This window comes from Lissotriton helveticus, chromosome 8, assembly GCF_964261635.1.
Source record: "Lissotriton helveticus chromosome 8, aLisHel1.1, whole genome shotgun sequence".
Classification (NCBI taxonomy): domain Eukaryota; kingdom Metazoa; phylum Chordata; class Amphibia; order Caudata; family Salamandridae; genus Lissotriton; species Lissotriton helveticus.
In genome coordinates, this window is record NC_136069.1 from 72,391,501 (window position 1) to 72,407,695 (window position 16,195).

The 16,195-nt window shown below is 49.9% G+C and overlaps 1 protein-coding gene across 1 annotated transcript in view; it reads right to left on the reverse strand.

Moving 5' to 3' along the window:
• Positions 1-16,195, reverse strand: part of CFAP91 (cilia and flagella associated protein 91) — a 449,409-nt gene that overhangs the window by 316,096 nt on the left and 117,118 nt on the right. The window contains exon 4 of the mRNA XM_078656654.1: positions 444-500. Within this exon, the coding sequence (XP_078512780.1) occupies positions 444-500 (57 nt within the window). The remainder of the gene's footprint in view (positions 1-443; positions 501-16,195) is intronic.

Genomic DNA, 16,195 nt, shown 5'->3' on the forward strand with positions numbered 1-16,195 from the left:
ACTTGTGAAAAGGTTGTTGAAGAGAAGCATGTGCGAAAGTGTGCTTTTTACCATATGAGAATGCACATGATATGAATTATGGTAATGGCTAATAAATGAACAAAATGCAACTGTTAAGTGAACTATTCATGCTAATATCCAGAGAAAACCTATGTTCTCAGCCACAACACATACTGTTTGTCAATGCATGAAAGGCTTTCTGGTACACACATCATACACAAGTCATGGTCTCACCCTAGACTGGCGCTTATTAATAGGTCACATCTGTACTACACACCTCTGGTAGCAAGAACACATTCTAACCTTAGTAAAGCTCCATAATCCCAAATCAAGTACATTCAGGAGTATAAAGAAAACAAACAAAATAAACAAACAAAATAAACAAACAAAATAACTGTTCTTGCGGCCAAAAAATACATGTCGCCCACTTTTCATACACCTACCGTTCAAAATATTTATAACGGTACCGTCCAGTTACATCTGGGGAACAACCTTGAAATCTACAAATGTAGAAAGAAATTAGTTACAATAAATCTATGTTACAAAGTGCCTTTTTGGTTTTAACATTGCATTTTATAAAGCGTTTTGTACATTCACTCAATTGCCATTTAAACCGGCTTCAAATCGCTATTCAGCTACTTACGCTCAAAATATCTCTTCTGTAAAAGCAAGATCAAGTGACCAGCACCCAATTCAGACCAAGTGTGCATAAAGGAGCTGCTCATTAAAAATGTAAAAAAGCTTATTGTTAATATAATCTTAATCCTTTTGTTGAATAAGTTTGGATAACTTAATAATAATTAGTAACTTCACAGTTTTGTTTTCATTTACTGCTGTCAACAGATTTTATCCCACTTTCTAACTGCTTTAAAAACAGGTGTTGTTCAAATACAGCTCACATATATCTTTGTCCCTCAGAAAGATCAAGGCTTTGGGGCTCCTTTCGAGGTTGGTGAATGCTCCATTCACCATCCTCTGTTTTCCATGCCAGCTCAGGAGGAGGAAGAACTGTTAGGTTTCTGCCAGCAGAGCATCAGGTGGCACTTCTGTCTGAAACGCTTACCCTTGAACTCCGATAAAATTATCAGATGTCAAAAAAACATAGTGCCACTCAGGCAACTGATCCAAATTGTGGCATAGAAGGAGCATACATTTTGTACTATGCCCATAGCAGAGAGCAAGGTTTGTTTTTTAACATTTCGGGTATCATAAATTCCAATATGGCTGCGATTTGTTTCCAAATGACTTGCATATGCTGCAAAATTAACTAAACGTGTCATTAAAAACAGTTGGGTGGAAGTAGCCAAGTTGGCGGTGGAGTGAGTGCAAGATCCCAGTGCTCCAATCACAACGTGCTGAACTCACTGTCTTGGACCCATCAACCGGGGCACAGACAGACATGATCCGATAGTGTCAACTCATTGATAGCACAGACGGTCAGATGAGGTCGTGAATAAACAAGGAGACCAGAGCAGAAAACCATTGAGTGGAGGAGGGCACACGGTGCAGACAAGACGGACCATACTGGTTCCTGGTGACCTGTACAGCCAGGTTCTAGTGATGTGGCAAGCACCCAACAAGCAAAAATCATCCCTTGAGTCAGATGAGCACTCAGTGATGGCTGGGAACTACTACACAGGGTACAAATGCCGGGCCCACGTCCATCAACAGTGGTGCTCATCCAGGGGGTCCTGACCAGGATCATGCAGAAGAGGAATATCCCCAGTGAGACAAAGCCATTGCATGCCACAATGGAATTGTATTCCCACATGCCCAGTATCAAACAAAAAAGCACAGGGTAACCAACTATTTACAAGAGGTAGAGGAGCGAAGGCATGTTGGATTAAAGGCCTGAGGACTCATGGCGCTAAAACAGAAAAGCACCCCCCTGGTTCCTCCAACGCTTATGAAGCACGAAACACAGCAAATGCTAGCTGTATGCACACCTGGAGAAAGACTCATTCTTATCAACTGGGGGTAACAAAACAGAAGCACCCTCCACCACGAAGCTCAAAGTGACATTCAAACTCTACATTGGAGTTGGATCTTATCCTTTGCGTTGATTGATTATGAAACTCATGGCGACCTTAATAAAGCTTATTACACATAACAGAGTATATGGGTCTGAGGCTTTTTGTAAAAAAAGGAGGGCTGCTTTGGCATGTCTCAGTCTTTTATTTTTCAATATCCTTACTAAAAACTTCCTTCTCGGCTCTAGGTAAAAAGGACATAATAAAACAAAGTGAAGGGTATCCTGCGGAGACCTAGTGTCGCAGCCGCAGGTACCCTTCAAACGTGTGAATCCTGCGGGAACGGCCAATAAATGGTGAAGGAGATTCAATCGGAACCTAGTCATGCAGAGTAAAGAATACCCAGACAGACCCAGGGGCAAGTTCTCTAGAGGAAGTGAGGTCGTAACTCGATGTACCAGTGCCTGGTGCAAGTCAAGCTAAAACTAAGCGGGAAAAAAACCATCTCTGCTAACTGACTATGTCTCGTCTTCCGACTGAGACACCAGCAGACAAGGCACCAAACAGAACAAGCATTGGTATAGCCAATAGGTCTCGCCTTTGGGGCCTTATAAGTGTTCAGACAGAGCAGTTGGCTTTGTTAACGTTTTTAATATGTGTTGTAGAGCATTGTGAATGTTGTGCAGCATGTTTATAAGTTATAATAAAAAAGTGGTACAACCATTTTTGTCACCTTATATATAACTTAGAAAACATTATATACAACTGAAGTACCGTAATAAAAAACATAATTAACAACAAAAATGTGTTCTAGTTTTTTTGTTTATACAATGCTGTCAATTTGTCCCTGCCTGTTCTATTGCTTTTTTGTTCTAGTTTTGATTGTTAGATGGGGGCAGTTCGTCATAGTAACATAACATAACGTTTATTTGTAAAGCGCACTTTCACCCTCAAAGGGGCATCTTGGTGCTGAATAACAGATGTCTACTGGTTCCCAACTCAATAGTACTCATTTTCTCGACCTCAGAAAGGATGAAAGGCTGAGTGAATTTGCCCGGATTTGGACCTGTGACCATAAGGTTGAACACTGTCCCCTGCAGTGAGCACAAATACATGTAAAATCCGGAAAACATGGTGTAAGTTGAGCAGAGTGCATGTGTGTATAGCGCAGAGTAAGTGTAGAACACAGAATATACACCACACATGTAACACATGGCAATATGTTGTAAAATATATGCACATCAGAGGTCACAGTAGGGCCCTGTTGTGGCAACACATACTTGGAGCTTAGTGTACGCAAAGCACGGGGTAGAAAGGGTGCAAGTAAAACACAGGTAAGAGGGCGGAAGCTGTACAGCACCGAGTCCACAGAACAAGGCAGGCCACGAAACACAAGGTAGCAGTATATTGCACATAAAACATGCTGAGCACAAAGCATGCGCACACCAGGACAAGGTCTCTTCCCCCAGCGCCAAGACGCACAAGGGCATAAGTGCGCTTTATAAAACTACAAATCAAATCAAATCAAATCACGACTGCCACACAGCACAGAGTACACGTGCAGCATGCAAGGTCGATATGGAAGTCATTCAGGTGGTGGTAGCGCATTTAAAAAGGGTGAAAAGACATAGAAATATCAGAGTACACGTAAATCAAGTACCAGTAGAAGAGAGTACACAGAGGTAAGCACACAATACAAGGTAAATGCAGAGCACGTGCTACACGTACAACACCGAGGACACAGAATGGGTGAAGGAATGAGTGGGCATAGAGTAAGTTAGTATGTTGGGGGAGAAAGCGATTAGTGGATATTGGACGAGAGCTGGGGAGGAACAAGGGCAAGAAGGGGCGATTGGTGGCTGGTGGAACAGGGAATGGAGAGTAAAGAGTGTGAGGGTGAGAGAAGGAATGGGCGTGGCTATGAAGGATGTGGGGAGGGTGGTAAAGTAGGAGATGAGGAATGAGGGAGGCGAAGTAGGGCAGTGAGGATGGGGTGGGTAGTAAAAGGAGGTGATAAAGGCATGAGGGGATGGAGCTTGGAAGTGAGATAGCGACCCAGTGAGGGTTGTGGAGGCAAGATAGGACTCAAGCAAAGAATTGGAGTGTCGGAGGCAAATGAGTACGGGAGGGCAGCGAAAGGGTGTGCAAGAGGGAATGTGTGGAAAGGAGTTAGAATACATTTTCAGGGTGAGGGGTAGAAGGGTAGTGTGGAGTGGTTTCGTAGAAGCGATGTGGTAGGGAAGTTAGGGGTTGTGAAGTGGGCGCGGATGCCATGGGAGTGAGGCGGGGAGTGAAAAAAACAAGCGCAGCCGCTAAACTGAAAGCGACCGCGCTGTGATTAATGATCCACGACGAGAAATGCAGCTGGCACCCAGCGCGCTGCTGCTCGCTCCCGACAGTTGGGTGCCGTGGGAGTGAACATTTACAGAAAAGGTGGGACATGCACCCCCTTTGGCCAATTGCATGCTTTCATTTTTGAAAGCCACACGCAAAGGCCAATAGAATGTGTGGAAGTTGAAAAACCACACGGACAAGTTTTGAGAAAGTCTGGAGTGATTCCAAGAGGCCTCCCAATAAAGTAGCGCATGCGCGCTGCGCTAGGCTTGACCTAAAAAGTAAAAGGGACACCACTTTAAAAGATATGCATTCCAAATCCACCTCAAAGCAGCACACCCTACTCAGGTGAGGAGAAGTTGGTCGGGACCCCTTCCTTCAGTGAACATCATAGGGGGACAACTTATGTAGTCCATTTTCTACAATGTAACGGCCCATGAAGAATGCAAAGGAGATTGGAACGGCCATGGATCTGTAAGATCCTGAACGAATGGTTTTAGCAGAGCTCAGCTGAACGCAAAGCATGAAGCAAAAATGGGAACTTTTTGTTGGATGTTGCTAAGTAAATATATTACAATCATCAAATTAACCCAACTCAGTCATGCCAAGAGATATCTACAAAAAACAGTAGCTGAGCACTGGAGTTGTCCAAATTAGGAATATTTTCTGTTGCTACCTCACAAAGAACAAAGCAGAAACCTGAACTACGAAAACATCTAGAGGATTGAAAGGAGTTTAATGTTCAACCACCTAAATGGCTACATTTTAGCCATTCACAATCAAAGTAATGGGCTATTAAAAATACACTAATATATTAAATAAATGCATCGTATTACTACTTACCACTGTTTTGAAATGATATGGGGATGTGTCTTATTCAAACATGTCAATCTATTAAACAGTCAATACCTAAAAACCACCATTGATGGTGCTGCTGGACTGGGACATTCAAGCGAAACTGGCTCAACAGCTGAAAAAAGGCATTTAAGCAGAGACTTCTCTTCCTTCCTACTGGATGGAGAGGTAAGGCTTTAGAAGTCTGATTTGGTCCAGTGTCCTCAAAACCTGTGATGAGTTGGTACCAATGTAAGAGCACTTCTGTGTTTTACCACCATCTCTGGGATCAACTGGTGGTTTAGTACAAGAAAAGGCTGTGCTGCGAAAGTGTGACTTTGCACTAGGAGCTACTCGCATCAGTGTGCACTCATAAATGTCTGATTGAAGGACCAACAATGGAGGAGGTGCATGAAAGCCAAGGTCACAAGTACTCCTGCAATCCTTGTAATAATGTTTTACAGCAATATTTTCTCATAAAGAAGCCAAGAGCGCCTTTTGATACCGGTCGAGTCTTAAGAATCACCAGAAAGGGGGCGTGGCCAACTTCATGGCGAGCTAGGACGTGAGGCTCAGGAGCTCCCGGAGAGCTGACTCGATATCCGACTAACTTACATGACCCACGAATCCCGAAATCCTACAAAGGCGGCGTTACTATCCAGGGACACTGTGGAGCCGACCCTCCTGCAGCGCAGCGGCCCCCGTACCCGTTAAAATAGACTACGTGCTGCCGACCGGGAAATCCTCTTGTGGCAAGATGGCGGCGGCAGTTGCTGAGAGGCGGCTCCGGCGTTAGGGTACGGCTGGCGGAACCTGTGTTGGCCTGTCGAGGTGTCATACGCCCGTGGGGGTGCTGTGGGGCATCCGGTGGGACCTCCGGAACTGGAATAACGGCACTCGGGGGCCCCGACTCCCGGCTGCCCTTCACCAAGATGGCGACCAACATGAGCCGGCAATGATCGGTAGCACCGGAGGCGCATCCCTTACGGCGCCGAGAAAGGGACTGAGCGTCCGGGAGTGTAGACCGCGGGAGCCTGAGCGGGGGTCGGAGTCTGGGCACTCCAGCGGCCGTGGGACCGTAGGGGCTCCAACATCGCCCCGCGGGAACTTTACCAACATGGCGGCAGAGGCTGCGCAACGATCCCAGCAAGGGCCTCACGCCGGGCCCCAACCACAGTGGAGCAACCAGCACCACGCCGGGGGCTGAGACTGAACAGCACCGGCCCGTGAGTGGTTTGGAGCGGGCGGAAATCACTCGGGGGTGCCCCCCAGCCCCACGCTGCGACAGGCGGCCCCTGCTGTACGGGGGTAAGCCACCATAACATGGAGGGGCTGGTGGGTGTGGGACCTCTGTGACCTGGTCCCCCCCCTTCCCTTGGCCGACACTGAACTGCACTGGCCCATAGACGGGTCAGACGGGGCGGAAGACTGCTTGGGGGTCCCCTCTGCCTACTACGGCGACAAGCTGCTCCTGCTGCACTGAGGGTGCGCCCCACGACATCGGAGGCCCAGCGGATGGGGGCCCGGGTGACGAGCTCCAGTGGGGGTGAGCCACAGTGAATGCGCCCTAGATGCAGCATCGGCCCCGGCTCATGTGGAGAAACAAATACAGTGCCCCACAGAAGATTCAGTGCTTGTCTTCCCCCGGTGCAGTTTCGCTCGCACACAGGACTGCGACTCTGTAGGGGCGCCAGAGGCCGACTCCACACCTGGAAGAGGGACGCCCGGCGGCGGGGGGTCGCAGGGGAGGGATACTGGCCAGCACGGACCCACCGATCACACTCCAAGAAGACAGCAAGCAGGTGACACCCTGGGGGCTGTGACAGGGGGAAGAAACGGACCTGGTAGAAGTGCAGCCTGTGGCACGCTGGGCTGGCGGAGAGGGGAGGCAACAATACCCAGGCCCTCGGAGCGGAATGCGCAGACCGAGAGGGCTTCCCCAACATCCCCAGAAGCGACTAGTCTACCGGACTCAACAAGAATCAGAGCCTTCACGAAAGGGAACATCACTGGCATCACTAACTATGGGGAAGAAAGACACTCTACCCAAACCTCCTAAACAGGGACCCATGGATAACTTCGCGACATCGCGACACCCAATCGAGACCGTCAATGCAGCCTCGGAAGCAAGGACGGACACAGACTGGCTGATGGCAGCCATTCAAGCGTCGAGAACTGATATCCAGGAATCCAGAGCGGCCTTGGAGGTCAAAATTGGAGAAGTGGGCTCAGAGGTAACGCTGCTGAGGCAAGACTTCCGAAAGTTATCCGACAGGGTGACGGCGACGGAAACACGGATAGGAGAGACGGAGGATTCGATCTCCACTCTGAGGAAGGACATGGCGGAACTCCAAGCATCCCATCGACAATTACTGTGGAAGGTGGATGATGCCGAAAACAGAGCGAGACGCAACAACCTGCGCTTTGTGGGCTTTAGAGAGGGGATCAAAGGGACAAATATGGCATCATTCCTCCACTCCTGGCTGATTGACACCTTTCCGTCAGCACAGTTCTCGTCGTGCTTCGTCATCGAGAGGGCGCATAGAGCCCTACTGGCAAAACCCCCGGAAGGTGCGAGACCCAGGCCGGTCTTTGCACGATTTCTCAACTTCGCCGTCAGGGATCTGATATTGCGGGAAGCGAGGAAAATGGGAGAGATCCGACTGGAGAATACGAATATCATAATATTCCCGCATTAAAGCCAAGAGGTCCAGAAACAACGACGCTACTTCGATGCAGTGAAGGCGAAACTAAGGACATACAATATCTCCTACATGCTTCTTTTCCCCGCAAGCTCAAGGTACTTTACAAAGACAAGTCAATCTTCTTCACCCATCCGGACGATGCTTGGCAGTGGCTCGAGGAACGCCCAATACTTCACAGCAGAGAGACTGCGGGACGCAAAGAACTGGACAAGACACTAAGGCAAGGATCACAGTGGGAATTGCCAAAGCCACGGAGAAGGGTGAAGACCCAGACGCCGACGACACCGTACCAGGGAAATACCTCAGGCGGCACACGGAGAGGACGATCCGAATCTCCGGGGGAACCTTCCGTAGCAGGATCTCGATTTAGCGCCCTACGGAAACACATCCGCTCAGAAGGCTGACGCCATTGCCGGCGTGCACCGAGGCCACGCCCCTTCGAGGCCACGCCCCCGCCCAAGCTTAAAAGGCGCTGAGAACGAGCGCTGCATCAGAACTGTACTCCTGAGGCAGAAGCCGGGAGCGTTACTCGTATTTTTAGAAATTTGAGTGTCACTGTGTGTATTAATTGTGTTTTTAAACCTACCTCACCTCGGCTAACTCCTGGGACTGTAACCCATATTCTGGCAACCCGCGCAGCGGATCTTAGCGCTGTCGCGGACTTTGTCCAAACAAACACTTGCTGACGCCATTGCCGGCGTGCACCGAGGCCACGCCCCTTCGAGGCCACGCCCCCCGCCCAAGCTTAAAAGGCGCTGAGAACGAGCGCTGCATCAGAACTGTACTCCTGAGGCGGAAGCCGGGAGCGTTACTCGTATTTTTAGAAATTTGAGTGTCACTGTGTGTATTAATTGTGTTTTTAAACCTACCTCCCCTCGGCTAACTCCTGGGACTGTAACCCATATTCTGGCAACCCGCGCAGCGGATCTTAGCGCTGTCGCGGACTTTGTCCAAACAAACACTTGCTGACGCCATTGCCGGCGTGCACAGAGGCCACGCCCCTTCGAGGCCACGCCCCCCGCCCAAGCTTAAAAGGCGCTGAGAACGAGCGCTGCATCAGAACTGTACTCCTGAGGCGGAAGCCGGGAGCGTTACTCGTATTTTTAGAAATCTGAGTGTCACTGTGTGTATTAATTGTGTTTTTAAACCTACCTCACCTCGGCTAACTCCTGGGACTGTAACCCATATTCTGGCAACCCGCGCAGCGGATCTTAGCGCTGTCGTGGACTTTGTCCAAACAAACACTTGCAGACGCCATTGCCGGCGTGCACCGAGGCCACGCCCCTTCGAGGCCACACCCCCCTTAACGCCCTCCCCCTACTGATCAATATGTGCCTTTGGCGGAAGCGCAGCGGACGAGCGCAGCGGGCGCGCATAAGGCATGCCCGTCTGCGCCCGTCCGCGCCAGGACGAGCCTAGGGCCAGGTACCCTGGAACTGCCTATTCAGGCAAGGCTACCATACTCCAGAGACTCCCTGCTCCAACTGAACCAGCCCCTCCAACCCTCCTGCATTAATATCCTTAAAGGTGAGAGCTCTTAGGCCCACTGTCCTCACTGCTTATTTAAACTCACTGCAGCATTGGAAAGCCAAGCACCTCTGACTATTATTACTATGGCGTTTTTCAACTGTAGATCCCTGCCCAAACATGCTCACGAAATTTATATGCTATTAGAAGAGGAGCAATTTGAGATTCTGTTCCTCACTGAGACATGGCTCACTCCAGACTCAGACTATGATGTCGTACAGGCGTTACCTCAGGGCTACCTTGTGCAACACTTAGACCGAGCGAAGGGAAAGGGAGGAGGGACAGCTATTATCCACAAGGACCACCTTTCATGTAGATTTCATGATAGCCCCCTATTGGACTGTGAAAATGTACATTTTAGTTTCCAAGTATCCCCATGTAACTCCCTCTCAGGAGTTCTCATCTACCGTCCACCAGGAGCCCTGGGGCAATTTTGTAGCTCCCTCCTGGAATTCTCCACGGCCATGTCCAGCACTCTACCCAACCTGGTAATTTTAGGGGATCTTAATATCCACTTTGACAAGAGCGAAGATAAGACCGCATCAGAATTGCTCTTAGACCTGGCCACTCTGCATCTCCATCTTCAGAGCTACCAACCTACGCACAATCTTGGACACTTACTCGATCCTATTATTTGCAACATTGATGATGCTAAAACAAATGCTCCGATCCCTCTGCCTTGGTCGGACCACTTACTTACCCCCTTTAGGTGAGAGATTCCAACCATCTCACCTCCTATCCAACCTCCCGGCAGACCGGCTCGCCCCTGGGCCAAACTAGACATCGAAAAATGGAAGCAGGTCTTGGAACTTTCTAAACCAAGCCACGAAACTGACCCCGTCATAGCGGATTCTCAGTTCTCATCTTGGATTGAAAACTCTCTCAACACGATTCTTCAAAAAAAACCTCATCTGACATCCCGTAAAAAACCCTCTTCCCCATGGTTTACCCAGGAGACTCGCCTTCTGAAAAAGCTCTGAAAAAGGGCGGAAAGAGTATGGCGGATAGACTTCGACCCTAATAGTAAGAAGGAGTATAGACTGGCCATTCTTAACTACAAAAAAGCCCTGAAAAATGCCCAAATGGTCTTTTTTCAGGAGAAAATTAATGCTGCATCGTGCTCGTCGAGGGAGACTTTCCAAATCGTAAAACAACTTTTAAAAACACCAGAGCCCACATGCCCGACTGACCTGTCGGATAACCATTGTGATAAGCTGGCCATGTTCTTCGATCAAAAGATTCAAAATATCCTTCAGCAACTTCCGCCGCTTACCCCTATGGACCCAGCATCCATGTCCCCAACACAGATCCAGAACCTTAACCCGGGACTTGACACTTTCACCCCCATTAGTACGGACACCCTGTCCCCCATTTTTCAATCACTTAAGAGTGGTTCACCATCCGACCCTGCCCCGGTCAAAATCTTAAAACAGGTAGCATCTACTATTCTTGCACCAATGGTAAACTTGATCAATGCCTCTTTAGCAGATGGATTGGTGCCCCTTAGCTGGAAGAAGGCGAAGGTTAGGGCTCTACTTAAAAAACCCAATTTAGACCCCCTCAATCTATCTAACTTCAGGCCTATCTCCCTCCTCCCGTGTATCAGCAAGATGACAGAAAAATTCATCAATACCCAGCTGTCTAACTACCTTGAAGCAAACGAACTTCTTAAATCTTCACAGACAGGCTTTCGCCCTGGCCAGGGTACTGAAACAGCGATGGTGACGGTGGTCGAGGAGGCCAGGAAGATCATGGATGCAGGAGGATCAGTGGCAGTGATCCTCCTGGACCTGAGTGCAGCCTTCGACACGGTCAACCACCAGATCCTGGTCCAGCGACTTAGAGATCTTGGGATCACAGGTGTCGCCTTGTCTTGGTTGAATTTGTTTCTCCACGACCGCTCCTTCCAGGTGATAGAGGGTAGTTACACATCTAAAGATACCCCTATACGTTGCGGAGTGCCACAGGGCTCCTCCTTGAGCCCTACGCTCTTCAACGTATATATGTCCCCTCTGGAAAAGATAGTCACCCCATATGGTATCAAACTCCTGACGTATGCGGATGATACTCAGCTGGTTGTCTCTCTCACTCAGCAGGAAAATCCTACCATCGACCTTTTTTCCTGCTTGAGAGACATAGTCAGCTGGATGGACAGATCTCACTTGAAGCTCAATAGCGACAAGACTGAGATACTGGTGATGGGGAATCCGTCCCATTTTCATCCAGACTCCCTCTGGCCCCCATGCATGGGTAAGCCTCCAACCCCGAAATCCGAGATTAAAAGCCTCGGACTTTGGTTGGACCAAAATCTCACCATGCATACCCAGGCAAGGAAAACGGCTGCAGTCTGTTATGGGCTCCTGCGCTCCGCCCGGAAAATTCTACCACTGCACCCTTTCCAATCAAGGAAACTCCTGATCCAGGGCCTCATTCTGTCAAGGTTGGATTATGGCAACGCACTGTATCTTGGCGCACCGCGGAAAGTAACAACTAAACTACAGGTAGTGCAGAATGCGGCCCCACGGATCCTCACCAACACCAAGAGCCCCTGCTCGGCCAAACCGGCCATCAGAGCGCTGCACTGGCTACCCGTCGTGGAAAGAGTGCAGTTCAAGGCGCTCTGTCTAACGCACAAAATTCTCAACGGGAAAGCCCCCCCTATTTTCAAAGATCTGGTGACCCCATACACCACCTCCAGACCCCTCCGATCCTCGAATGCTCACCTAACCTTGTCACCTAAGATCAAGAGATCACGATCAGGAGGTCGGCGTTTCTCTTATAACGCCTCCAAACTGTGGAATTCCCTCCCCCCGGATCTCCGCGCACAGCCCAACCTTCTGGCATTCCGAAAATTTCTGAAAACCTGGCTGTTCCCGTAGGCTTCCCCTCTTGACTCCGCCTGTACTTGTTCAGCGCTGGGACGCTTACGGGCAGCCATGCGCTCTAGAAATCTCCTAAATAAAATAAATAAATAAATAAGGAGATGACGAGGAAGAGCTGGAGTGCCGGACATCTGGGGGGGAGGAGGAGGAGGATGAGAGACGGGACTCCGTGCACCCACTGGTGGAGGCGATCCGCAACATGAAACAGGACTCTTCGGGGCAGAACAGTACTCCAGAGGTGGCTACGCAAGACTCACATTCATAGACGCTGGTAGAGTGGGTTATTGGAGATGGCAGCCCGGTGGCCTGAAGCACGCAAGTTGACACGACCCCTTGTTTTTTACAAAAGTTGTTATTGTTCTAGGGGGTGCATATTGTGCATGATCCCACACCCTTTTCCGCCTCGGTGGGGAGGGTAAAGATCAGTTGAAGGGAGGGTTGCGAGGGTGGGCGACAGACCGACTCCTACAGACAGCTCTGTCCTGTGTTGGGATGAGACTGGATGGGGAAGGAGGTGGGGTGGGGGGTGGGGGGAGCAGCTCCAAGTTAATTCAGGGTGGGGAACGAGGGAGAGAAGTTGGGGGGAGGGGACAGTTGATGGGGAAATGCAGTCATACACTTTGAAACCTCACACCGCAAATCCACTACAGAGACTAACTTCGAAAAGGTATCCAAGTTTACAATGGCAAGTGCACTAGCTACACCACAAGGGGGAGACAGGGCACTTAGTATCCTGACCTGGAATGTCAATGGACTGGGTTCCAAAGTCAAAAGGGGCCTAGTGAACGCATACCTTAAGAGAATAGACCCAGATATCACTTTACTACAGGAGACTCATCTTAAGGGATCACAATGTGCCTTCATAGCGAGAGGGCGCCATAGAGTGCTAGCTCACGCGGGATATACAACAGACTCCAGAGGGGTGGCGGTCATTGTAAAAAAAACACCCCCGTTTTGCACCAGACGCACCTGGATAGATCCTCAGGGTACTTATGCGGGGGTTCAAGGGACCTGGAACAGACGTACATATACTATCATCTCGGTCTATGCCCCGCCTAAACTGCAGTCTCGTACACTCAAAGCCATTGCGTCCATTCTTCTAGACACAGCAAACACTATTCAAGGGAGGCGACTTTAATGATGTGATGAATACCGTGCAGGACCGATCTGGGGCGGCAGATGGGGGGGGGGGGGAGTCAGACGGCCCTATCTTATCAGATGGACAACATAGGGCTTACGGATGTCTGGAGGTGGCTACACCCGACACAGAGCGCCTATTCCTACTATTCGGGGGCACACAGGGTGTTCTCGAGATTGGATTATATATTTATGTCTAGACAGTACTTGATGAGGGACGACTTGGCTGAATACAAGGCAAGAGGAATTTCGGACCACTCGCCGTTGTTTGTAAAGGTGGGATGTTCCCGGGGTAATGTAGGACATTCCTGGCGCCTCGCGGCCTGGGACCTTCAAAACGCGGCGATTATGCGTGGCCTCAGAGCAGATATTAAGGTCTACGTGTCGGAAAACGAGGGCACGGTCCTACGGGACAGAATACAGAGTAGGCGGGGTGAGGAAAGAAGAAAACTGCAAGCCGCGGTTACTACCCTGGAAGCCACTATCCTAAGCTTAGAAAAGGACTACCAGACTCTGAAGGACACCGGGACTCTCAGAAAACTATTAGACGCCAAGAGGCAGTATAGGGAGCTGGTATCAAACGAGGCAAAGACCCAATCCCTGGCAACCCTCCATCGTCTGTATGATGTGGGGGATAAGTCGGGCAGACTGCTAGCATGGCTTAGTAAAAAGGAACAAGCGGCCAGATGGGTAGAGAGGATTAGGACCGTAGAAGGGAGGCTGGTAAATAACGATGTGATGATTGCGGATGCGTTTGCCACACATTACGAACTTTTTTATGTGGCATGGGACCTGGGGACGAGTGACACTGCTCTACAGTATATGGCGAGGATGGACCTACCCACGCTCTCCGCAGAGGCCACCACGGTCTTGGAGGCAGACATCACAGTGGATGATATATCGGAAGCCATAGCCAAATTGAAACCGGGTAAGACCCTGGGGCCGAATGGTTTCCCGGCCGAGTTTTTTAAACGCACACCTGACCTCTTGATACCTCATCTTAAGACTCTTTTCACCGAAACGTACCAAGATGGAAGTCTACTGCCAGACCTTGCCTTGGCCACTATCGTCCCGATCTACAAAGAGGGCAAGCCGAAAGAGGATTGTGCCTCCTACCGCCCCATTTCCCTCCTTAACATGGAGGTGAAGCTCATAGCGACTATCGTGGCAGGGCGCCTCAGGTCGGTCGTCCCGGACCTTATCCATATGGATCAATCAGGTTTTCTGCCTGACAGGGCCACGAAGCTGAATCTTCGGCATACCCATAACTGGTTACAGGAGGTTCGGGGTAGGAAGGAACCACATTGGTTTCTCTCCCTCGATGCCGAAAAGGCGTTTGAGGCAGTGCTTCAAAAATTTGGGTTTGGCCCAAAATTCCAGAGATGGATTCAACTTCTATACACAGCGCCGAGAGCGCGGGTAAGAGTGAATGGTAGACTGTCGCGCGAATTCCGAATAGAGAGAGGTACCCATCAGGGGTGCCCCCTTTTCCCCCTCCTATTTACACTTACTATAGAGATGCGGGCGGCTAGGATCAGGCAAAATGAGAGCATCACCGGCTTCTCAAGGATGGACTCGGACCCCGCGCAAGAAAAGATATCACTCTACGCGGACGATGTCATGTTATTCATTACGAAACCAGAGACCACTGTCCCGGAGTTATTTCGAGAACTAGAACACTATGGTTCCCAGGCAGGCCACACCATAAATTGGCACAAATCTATTCTTTATGATCCGGGAGGTCAGGAGCGGTGGGGGAGTTTGCCGGAGCAACTTGTGACCACTACCGAAGGTTTCCATTATCTAGGGATATACATTACCGTGGACAGGGCCCTATCTTTCCGTAAGAATCTAGAACGGATAATAGGCAATGCAGTGGCAGATATGGACCGATGGAGGCAGTTGCCTCTTACTCTCCTGGGCCGTGCTGCTATGTATAAGATGATCATTCTCCCTAAGCTTCTATACGCTCTCCAAAATGAATATTACCCTCTACCCAATCGCCAAAGTCCATGCGGACCTTCGTACGTTCCTGTGGCTAGGGAAGCAACCACCGGTGGCACTCTCAACGCTCCAACGACATCAGTATTGCGGCGGAATCTCGCTCCCCAACCTAGAGGCCTATTACTGGGTGGAACACTTGACGCCGATAAATGACTGGCTACACGCTCCGGCAGACCACCCGACCTATGCACTAGAACGGCTTAAACTGTCATCCAAAAACCTACTGTCCTACCTCTACGGGGGGCGCAGGACGTGCACCTCTCCTCCCGGCAACCGCACTCACTCTGACTGCGTGGACTAAGGCTACGAGGCGCATGGGATGGGAGAAAAGGCCTACCCGACAGACGCCAATTTGGCACTGTCAGTGGCTAAAGGAACTCAATAAACTGCGAGGCTTCCGAAGGTGGGACGATATAGGCATCTCGAATATTGGGGATGTGATCGCCAAAGGGGGGTTAAAGTCCTTCCAGATACTTAGCACGGAATTTGGTTTGCACCGCTCACAACTCTTCAAATACACACAGCTGTGGCATGCGTGGCGAGCCCAAAACATCTCGCTAACGGACATACCGGAGTATGCACCACTAGAAGGCAGGCTCCTTCAGGAGCGGATAATGGGACAGGCGGTTTCCCTCACCTACAAAACATTAACCAATAATATGCTAGGCGACCTGGCGAAACTCAGGAGGGTGTGGGAGGGAGAGGTGGGAGAAATGGAAGACCTAGACTGGGAAATAGTACTGATGCACCCCCGGGAGGTGGCGATTAAGTCGAGACTACGCCTCATTCAGTTTAATGTACT